General features: G+C 34.5%; 1 protein-coding gene across 5 annotated transcripts in view; it reads left to right on the forward strand.

Annotated features, from left to right (window-relative positions):
- Nucleotides 1-10073, forward strand: part of uggt1 (UDP-glucose glycoprotein glucosyltransferase 1) — a gene marked incomplete at its 5' end in the record, with an annotated part of 33138 nt that extends 23065 nt beyond the window's left edge. For 3 of the 5 annotated variants that reach the window (XM_081375494.1, XM_081375492.1, XM_081375493.1), the window contains 9 exons: nucleotides 734-822; nucleotides 916-1020; nucleotides 3401-3485; nucleotides 3882-4064; nucleotides 4466-4626; nucleotides 6110-6224; nucleotides 6342-6458; nucleotides 6941-7106; nucleotides 8535-10073. In XM_081375494.1, the coding sequence (XP_081231620.1) occupies nucleotides 734-822; nucleotides 916-1020; nucleotides 3401-3485; nucleotides 3882-4064; nucleotides 4466-4626; nucleotides 6110-6224; nucleotides 6342-6458; nucleotides 6941-7106; nucleotides 8535-8560 (1047 nt within the window). In that variant the 3' untranslated portion in view covers nucleotides 8561-10073. Of the gene's footprint in view, nucleotides 1-733; nucleotides 1021-3400; nucleotides 3486-3881; nucleotides 4065-4465; nucleotides 4627-6109; nucleotides 6225-6341; nucleotides 6459-6940; nucleotides 7107-8534 lie in introns of all 5 variants that reach the window. The other 2 variants (XM_081375491.1, XM_081375490.1) reach the window with 1 other exon arrangement.
- Nucleotides 10074-10313: the final 240 nt, after the last annotated feature.

Consider the following 10313-nt stretch of genomic DNA (forward strand, 5'->3'; position numbering starts at 1 on the left):
ATGTCAAAATTAACTTCACTTGCCAGTGCCTGGGACATTGAGAAATAATTTGAATGTCCCTGATTTATATTACTGGTTGTAAAACAGCATTTTGCTTTCGAATAAAATTCTGTTTCATAACAAAGAATTTAGCCATTTTTAGTGGGGCATTTGGAATGTCGTCAAATGGAGTTCTGAAGTTTCTAGCTGAACATCTAACTGAGATTCAATAATTTGGGGTTGGTTACAGTTACAGTTTTATATTTTAATATACATTCAAAATGTAATTTATTCATGTGATGGCGAAGCTGAATTTTTGCAGCCATATCTCCAGTCTTCATGTGATCCTTCAGAGAAAAAAACCCTAAAATGCTGATTTGATGCTCAAGGAACATTTTTATTAAGTGGGTGGTTTGCATAGTTTTGATTAATTCTTGTTATCAAGGAAGTCATTCCTACATTATTTTCTTAACATCATTTTGTTATTGCATTGCATTTAAACCATGCATTATTATGCAGTTCCAAGCTAGCTAGTAACTCTTTTTTTAACTAATTTGTTTTTTTTTAGGAACCTGTCTGTCACCCATGTCTCCACCAAAACTCTCTGAATGTAGCTTTTATTTATTGACCAGAATAACCATATTAAACTGTCTTAAACCGCAAGTGGCTCACAGAGTGCTGCAATTCCATGTGTTCAGCATTAGTGCAGTGGGATTTAATGCATAGATTTTGCTGCCCTATATCATGTTCGCAGGTGCAGAAAAAGCCTGATATGATGAATGAGGAGCTTCTTAGTGATGGTACCCATGAGAACGACTCTGGATTCTGGACGTCTCTAACCAGGTACAAACACCAGCTCTGTTGCCTGTTCAGTTCTACTTTAGCACTCACTTACAATATTTGTATATTCAATGGTTCTTTCTTTCTCTCTTTCAGAGGATTTACCGGTGGTTCAAAGCCAGAAGAACCCAAACAGGAGAAAGACGATGTCATCAACATTTTCTCTGTGGCCTCTGGTCACTTGTTCGAGAGGTTCCTCAGGTAAATCAGCTGCTTTTCAGTAGGATTTTACAGTGCCAACATTGCAAGTGAAATGTACTGTAAATGTGAACAAATTATTTGGTCACACCTACAGTATGCAAGTGACTTGCATACACTTAAAGGGATAGTTCACCCAAAAATTTACATTTTGTCATAATTAACTCACCCTCAAGTTGTTCCAAACCTGTATGAATTTCTTTCTTCTGCTAAACACAAAAAGAAGATATTTTGATGAATGTCATTAACCAAACAGTTGATGGGCCCCATTGACTTCCACAGTATTTTTTCCATAGGTACAAACCTATGGTTTCATACAGGTTTGGAACAACTTGAGGGTGAGTAAATGATGACAGAATTAGAATTTTTGGGTGAACTGTTCCTTTTAATACTGCATTTATAATGTCATCAGAATAAAATCTCCCTTCTTTTTGTAAAAGTTTGCTACTGTGTATGGGGCCATTCACATATTTAATGCCATTTTCTCTTTTTTAATTGGCTGTGTCCATATGGATGGATTTCTTAGTCCTTTCTTGCACATCTTGCTATTTATGAAGCAAAAACAGATTTTTATTTTTATTTTTTTATGTACACCCCAATGTGACATTAAAGGAGAACTCCGGTCAATTTTAACATTGAGCTCATTTTTTTTGTACATTTGGAGTGCTGTCAATACAGAGAACAACGACAAAAATCGGTGTTGCCTACACCGAGTTATTCTATTTTTAAAATTTGCACCCTGTTGACTTCAATAGGGCAAGTACTAAACCTGCTTTTAGGCTCTTAACATCCTTGATGTGTCATTACAAGTGCACAGAAAATGTGAGTGATTCCTTCTGAGTGAACACGAGTGAATCTGACTGCAGTAGATGTGAAAGATATGTATAAAAATGATGTTATTTAAGCCAGCGCAAATACCTGTTTACATCCTGTTTTCGGTTGAAGTCCAAAGTAATCGTTTGCCGAGTTCACGCGCGTGATCATAGGTAACTAAACCTATGCGCGTGAACTCAGCAATCGACTACTTTGGACTTCAACCAAAAAACAGGATGTAAACAGGTATTTGCGCTGGCTTAAATAACATCATTTTTATACATATCTTTTACATCTACTGTAGTCAGATTCACTCGTGTTCACTCAGAAGGAATCACTCACATTTTCTGTGCACTTGTAATGACACATCAAGGATGTTAAGAGCCTAAAAGCAGGTTTAGTACTTGCCCTATTGAAGTCAACAGGGTGCAAATTTTAAAAATAGAATAACTCGGTGTAGGCAACACCGATTTTTGTCGTTGTTCTCTGTATTGACAGCACTCCAAATGTACAAAAAAAATGAGCTCAATGTTAAAATTGACCGGAGTTCTCCTTTAAGGTATTCTTCTTGAATATTAATTGGGTCATGCAACCATTGTTTGGTAAACTTCAAGTCAGGCTATGGAAGAATTCTCTGTTTCTTTGCTAATGTAGGATTTGTGAATTTGTCACGAGAATGTCTAACTTACAGATTAAGCTAAAATCACAGCGGCAGCGCTATTAATATTCATGAGTAAAGCCTTTGCCTTTCATGTATTTAATGCATCCAGACATATCCAGTAAATAACTTTAATCATTAACATTATAAACATTTAATAGCTTAACAGATCTTTCGTGAAAATATATTCAAAAAGTTATGAATGTTATCGTTATTAAAGGTTGATTCATATATTTTAATATTCCTAAACTGCTTCAGCATTACCAATATATTTTAGTTTTATCAAATGTTTATAAAGTGATCTATCAGGGCTGCCATTGTTTGCATAGACAAAAAAAATGCTAGCGTAGAGCCCTGTTCATGTTCTCAAATGGATCTTGACATTTCTGCAATGACAAATATATGACTTTAATATCATTCTTATGCAATGGTATCTTATTGCTATAGCTTTGACATGTAATACAGACAAATCCTCTTGTGTATACCCTTATGTGATACTGAAAAATGGCACACATCGCATACATCTTCTTATTTCACATATTAAGAAAATGCAATAACTTTACGTGACCGCCTAGCTTGGGTCACATCTTGACTTTTTGTGACATTTTCCTCCTTATATATATATATATATATATATATATATATATATATATATATATATATATATATATATATATATATATATATATATATATATATATATATATATATATATATATATATCAAATTTTTTTTTTTTGAGGGAATAGGCCTCTTTTTAAATGCTGATCTCTAGACTTGCTGTTTCTTATTAACGGCAATGTTATTGGTTGTGTAATGCAGCTTAGTTTAGAAGGTCACTCGCATAACTCCTCTGCGGCTTGTCACTGCAGGCACTCTGTGTTGAGCTTTGACCTCTCTCTGTCTCTGCAGGATAATGATGCTGTCTGTGCTCAAACACACCAAGACACCCGTCAAGTTCTGGTTCCTCAAAAACTACCTGTCTCCAACTTTTAAGGTACTGGATTCAAGATTTAGCATGATGGCATATAGGTTATAAGTCTGCATTTATTTGTCAAATACAGTACAAACAATATATATTTTGATACTATTTTATCAAATGTAATTTATTTCTGTCATTTCTGTAGCCATTAATCCAGTTTTCAGTGTCATTCTAATTCTTAAGTGTCAAATAATTCTAATATGCTGATTGTTGGTGCTTAAAAACATTTATTTGATGAATAAAAAGTTAAAAGAACATTTATCTAAAATAGAAATCTTTTTTAACATTTAAATGGCTTTCTTTACTGTCACATTTGATCAATTTGATACATCCTTGCTGAATATAAGTATTAATTTCCTTACAAAATTGTGAACGGTATATACATTGCATACTTGTGTGTGTCTCTTGCAGGAGTTTATTCCATATATGGCAGAGAAGTATGGTTTCCAGTACGAGTTGGTGCAGTATAAATGGCCACGTTGGCTTCACCAGCAGACAGAAAAGCAAAGGATCATCTGGGGATATAAGATCCTGTTCCTCGATGTGCTCTTCCCCCTGGCTGTGGACAAGTTCCTCTTTGTAGATGCGGATCAGGTACAGAAACAGAGCAATGCAGTTGTGTGGCATGACCTCTCATCTCTAGTGATCACTAAGCACCAATCTGGCCTTATGAGATTATTTTTGCACTGGAAGTCCACAGCTGTTGTAATCCAGGGTGTTTTTTTATGCAAAATGGAGAGAGGATCATGCACATTACACAATGGATGATGCACTGCTGCCACCTTTGGGTAAAGAAAGATACAGTTGGAGTTTAAATCTAAACAATTACAACACAAATAATGTAATATTTAAATATTTTGTTTCTTGTGGAAAATGCAGGTTTAAGTCTTACCATATCATGTCCTGATTCCATTCGCCCATCATTTCTGTCGATTTGTCTGTGAATGAAAAGACCAGTCTAGGATTGATGAATGCTGTTGTGTTTTGTCCTACAGATAGTTCGCACAGACCTGAAGGAGCTGCGGGACTTTGATCTGGAGGGGGCGCCGTACGGTTACACACCTTTCTGTGAGAGCCGAAGAGAGATGGATGGATACCGTTTCTGGAAGTCTGGATACTGGGCCAGTCACTTGGCAGGACGTAAATATCACATCAGGTAAGAAGAGCTTTTTCCATCTACCTTTATTTTAAATGATGATACATATCAAACTGACTCATTTTGGTAGTTTAAAATGGCTCAGTAGAGTCATGATAGCCCTGTCCAGTGCCTCCAGTGATTTTCTTCTATAGAGCTGCTTTACAGCTGAAATGGAATTGGTTTCATAATTGAAGAATTTTGCAACATTAAAGGGATAGTTCACCCAAAAGTGAACTGTTTTTTTTTTTTTTTTGGACCACAAAAGGAGAAAAAATAAAGTCCATATATTGCATATATCACAAAATGGTCCCATGCAACACGTGTCATGTATTCCAAGTGTTTTGGGGTTATATGTTATGGTTTGTAAAAAAACAAACCGAAATTGAATGTATTATTTAACGAAAATCCTAACCTTTGCAGTTGGTCTACCGTGCTCGACTGCACGTTCGTGTGACTCTATTAGCGCCGCAGTTCACTCTGACTCACTCTGAAAAAGCACATAAGTTGTGAGAAATCAAGATGAATAAAAACATGACATGAAATACTAGAAATCCCTAAAAAGTATCTGTGCATTTTCATCACTGAGTTGAATATCTCCGGAACGGAACTCCGGTTGTCTGATGACAGTCAGAATGACAGTTGATAGATGTGAGCTCCATCACTTCTTGTTGAGATGAACACTACAGATATTTTCACCTCTGAGAAGAAAGTAGATGGATTGTATTTCATGTAAAATTTTTAATCTTGGTTTTTCACAACTTTTTCTTATCTGCTTCTTTTGAGCGAGTCAGTCTGTGGCGCTAATAGTGTCTCATAAACACAGTCGTTCACAGAAAACCAATGACCAGGATCAGGATTTTCATTAAATAATACATTAAATTTCAGTTTGTTTTTTCACCAGACCCTATCATATACCCCTAGAACACTTGGAATATATGTCACATGGGCTCAGTCTGTGATACTTTTACATCTCTTTTTAAAAGCTTGATGCTGGTCACTATTCACTGCCATTATATGGATTCATGAGTTTTTTATTTATTTTTTATTCTCCTTTTGTGGTCTGAAAAAGAAATAAGAGCATACGGTATTAGAGCAAAGCCAGGGTGAGTATATGAAGACTTCAGATGCAAAAGCCTCTAAGTCCGTCTAAAGTTTTTGTTCAATATTACATTTATTATCAGGCTCCTATGTTTAGGTTTCTACCCAAGTATTGACATTTCTGGGCTGAGGCTGGGATTTAGTGAGTTTGAAGTGAAAGTATTTGATGAACGTATACTATGTGCAGAGAGCATTCACTCAATATTATTATCTCATTTTTGACAGAGGTGGCTTTTAGAGGCTTTTGCATCAGAGGTCTTCATATGATGACTTAATTTTCATTTTAGGCTGAACTAACGTTGTAATAATGTTCCCTGTTTATTACTTTGAAGCTGCTTTGAAGCAATCTGTATTGTGCTATATAAATAAATGTGACTTGATTTTTTTTTTTTGTGCTCCTCAGTGCTCTATATGTGGTAGATCTGAAAAAGTTCAGGAAGATCGCAGCTGGAGACCGACTGAGAGGCCAGTACCAGGGTCTGAGTCAAGACCCCAACAGCCTGTCCAATCTGGACCAGGTGGGACGTTCTTTCTTAAATTGTTCTCCTGTATCACTTCCCACATAGAAAAGGCTTTATCAGTGTGCAATGCAATCATGTGTGCCTTTCATTGATTGTTTTTTTTTCCTCTCTCAGGATCTGCCCAACAACATGATCCACCAGGTGCCAATCAAGTCACTTCCTCAGGAGTGGCTTTGGTGTGAGACCTGGTGTGATGAAGTATCTAAAAAGAAAGCCAAGACTATAGATTTGGTAGGTCCATTGTTTTCTGCACACGATGGGTCTCATTCACTAATAATTGCATACACGATTCATATTTATACACACATTTGAAAACAACACGTGCGTACTCCCATGAATTTGTCTGTTACCTCGTTCTAATGTTGATGAATTCAGAGTATTCGAGTATATATGTATTTAAAACCTATATCTATGTTTAAAATTGTAACATGTTTAAATGGCCACCAAGTGTATGTGATTTTTACGGCTGAGTGGTTTTAGTTGTTCTTACATATTTAGAATACATTTAGAATACATTTTAGAAAGAAAGTTATTGATTAATCATAATTTGTTTGTAAAAACGTTAATACGCAGATTTCACTCAGATTCGTGTGTATGCATGCTTAGTGACCCAATGATTGTCAATTTCTGCCATAAAAAGCCACTAGAACTCATGTTTTCAGGGTTCTCATGTTTGTTGACATTAATCGACACTTTGTATTTGTCTGTCTTAGTGCAACAACCCACAGACAAAAGAGCCAAAGCTGCAGGCTGCTGTGCGTATAGTAGCCGAGTGGAGCGGCTATGACCAGGAGTTAAAGAGAATCTACAACAACTTCCTGGGGGAGAAAGAGAAAGGCACCACAGGCAGCTATCAGCAAACAGACAGAAAACACCCAGGTGAGACCAATCTGGCCTTTTCCTTTCTGTGTCTTGTCAAGTGTATTTGTATAGCGCTTTTCACAATACAGATTGTATCAAAGCAAGTGATTGTCACTGAGATGTTTTAATCTTTTGAATGGCACTTTCCACGATTATGGTACAAAATAGGAATTTCAATTCTTATAAATGTTGTTCGTCCACTACATGAGAGGAAAATAATTATACAGTACAAGCTTTAATTGTGTCTATACACATACACAATTTAATGTGGTGTATAGATGTGATACACAATGTAATATAAATGTGTTTTTACAATAAACAAAATAAAATAAAATATATAGAATGTAAATATTAAATACACATAAATACATTGCTTTGTATTTTTATTTATTTTTTATTATTATTTTATGAGATACAGGGTCCACATTGTGTTTATTAGTTTCAAATAAATAACGTTGCTTTGTTTTGATGGGGGGAAATCATGTAGTAATTAACTTTTTGGTAATTAAAATGACTTAATAATTCAACAATTCAGTAATTCGATTCAATTCAGTTTTTCCTTACAATGAATTGAGTATCTGTTCAACATACATCAAAATTATGACATTATTATATGCTACTGCTCAAAAGTTTTGAGTCTGAGATTTTTATTGTGTTTGAAAGAAGTTTTGCTCACTAAAGTTGCATTTATTATCTATAAAAATACAGTAAACAAGTAATATTGTGAAATATTACTATTTTAAATAACTGTTTTCTATTTTAAAATGTTTTATTTATGTATTTATCTGTAATGGCAAAGCTGAATTTTCAGCATCATTAGTCCAGTCTTAAGTTTCACATGATTCTTAAAAAATCATTCTAATATGCTGATTTGGTGTTGAAAGCAGTTGTGCGGTTTAATATTTTGTGGAAACTTAAACTATATATAAATATATAGAAGTTTTTGTTAAAAAAAGTAATTTTTTTAAAGAAGTTTAAAAAAATTAAAGTAAAGAAGTTTTTGTTTGAAAAATATGTGTGTCAAATAATGCTGTTCTTTGAACTTTGTACTCAAATACTGAAAAAAAAAAAAATAAAATAAATAAATAAATATATATATATATATATATATATATATATATATATATATATTTATTTATTTATTTTTTTTTTCAGTATTTGAGTACAAAGTTCAAAGAACAGCATTATTTGACACACATATTTTTCAAACAAAAACTTCTTTACTGTCACTTTTGATCAATTTAATGTGTTCTTGCTGAATACAAATGTTAATTTATTTAAAAAAAAACAAATCTCACTGACCCCAAACTTTCGAATGGTAGTGTACTGTATAAATATTAAGTTTACCTAACACATCTCTAGTTTTCTCTTTAGAAATGTAAATGTGGCCTAATTGTGAATTTATTTGCATAATTTGATCCTCTTTCTGCTCTTCCTCTCTGTCAGGTGGTGACACACACATAGAGCTTTGAGCTAATGCTCTGCGACCGAAGAAGAGGGGACTCTGTTCAAAGAGTTGTCTTTTTTTCACCCTTTTTAAACCAAGCCTATCCTCCAGGAATGGGTTGACATTCGTGCTAAACTTGACTTGAACAGAATTAATGCAAAATTCCCTCTTTTGTACCTGAATGTTTGTGGAGGTTTTGGGGTTCTGGGTAAACGACACAGGCAGAGGACATCTCCTCTCTCCAGGCACTTTTGATGTTTAACCCCCTACAACCCCCTCTGTGTCTGATACACTTGCATTTGCCATAAACAATATCATTTCCACTTGAGCAGACTAGCACAGTCTCTGATTGGTTGAAGTAAGTACCATAGGGAATAACTTAATTGAACAAGTAACTGCATGGGCTCAATTTTAATATTGAAACGGATTTGATAAACGTCCCTCTTAGCTGTAATATCAGGCACTGACTTTATCTCATGAAAATGATTATTAAATCATGAAACATAAAATGCAGACTGTTTATTTAAAAGCCACCCATGGTGTCGAAATGACACAGCAACAAAGTGATGTCATAATATTTAGACTTCAATGCACAGATGACACATCACAGTTCAGTTAGAGACTCCATGTAAAAATCCAGATTCATCTTTTGGTTAGCAAGCCAGCTCTGGTCTGTTTTTGTGATTCTGGTGTTTCCATAATGTTAAAATCACATCACTCTTCAAAAAGACAAATCAAAAGACCTTTTCACTCAGGAACAAGCTATTCGATTGATTTAGTCACAGCTAAAGATTTTTTTTTTCTGTTCCGCATAAGGAAATGTTAATTAACTGAAACATCTCTGTGTGCATTGAAAAGCTCAACATGTAGTGTTGTCTCAGCCTAATGTTGGTTCATGTTTACTCCATGTTAAAATGATTCATAATGGCATTCAGTTAATGAAAGTCAGCCAATGGTCCTTTTGGCCCTACAGGATTAAATTGATGTTTTTAGAAGATTACGAAGGGGTAAAGAAACATCAGCTTGCTCCAGAGATGCTGCTAGCAGGTAATTACAGGTTGTTGCTGACATTTCATTTGTGTTAGTTTTTTTTAAAGTATCACTGGATTTCAATAACTCTTTGATGAGGTTACCCTTTGTTTGGGCCACGTCCATTTCTGTGGTAATGCTCTTGTCGGTTTGAGAATGACCACTAGCTTCATACATTTGATCATAATCCATGGGCTGGGATTTTTTTTTTCTGCATTTAGGTAATATAGATGTGTGCAGACTTTTTCATCTCTGGTTATTACCTGGAAATCACCAATAGATCTCAGAGTCTGAATTTTATAGTGAAAAGCTGGGCTTGTACAGTGCCTTGTGCTTCGTTCTGTTTGAGAGGTACATTTCAGTGTCTTGTGGTTTATCTGCTGTTCTTTTACTGAGTACAGTCAATATGGGGAAACATGACTGATTCAGTCTAAACTATGATCCTTTGGAATTACTGTAATATTAATTGTGGGATGACAATGTTTTGTAATAAAACAATGTATTGTACCAAATGGAAGCTTTTTTTTTTTTTTTTACATTCTGGTGCTTATAATTCAGTTATTTCAGTTATGTTTTAAAAATTCTATAATATTTATTAATTCAATTAGTATTATTATTTAAAGATTTGTTTCTTCCCCACTTATTTTGACCACTCTTTTAGAAAGCTAAATAAAATCCACGCATTGCAATGCATTATTCTGCCAAGTGATGGCAGCACAATCCAGTAGTAAAACTATGACCATAATGTA

Source organism: Scardinius erythrophthalmus, assembly GCF_964197995.2.
Source record: "Scardinius erythrophthalmus genome assembly, chromosome: 9".
NCBI lineage: Eukaryota > Metazoa > Chordata > Actinopteri > Cypriniformes > Leuciscidae > Scardinius > Scardinius erythrophthalmus.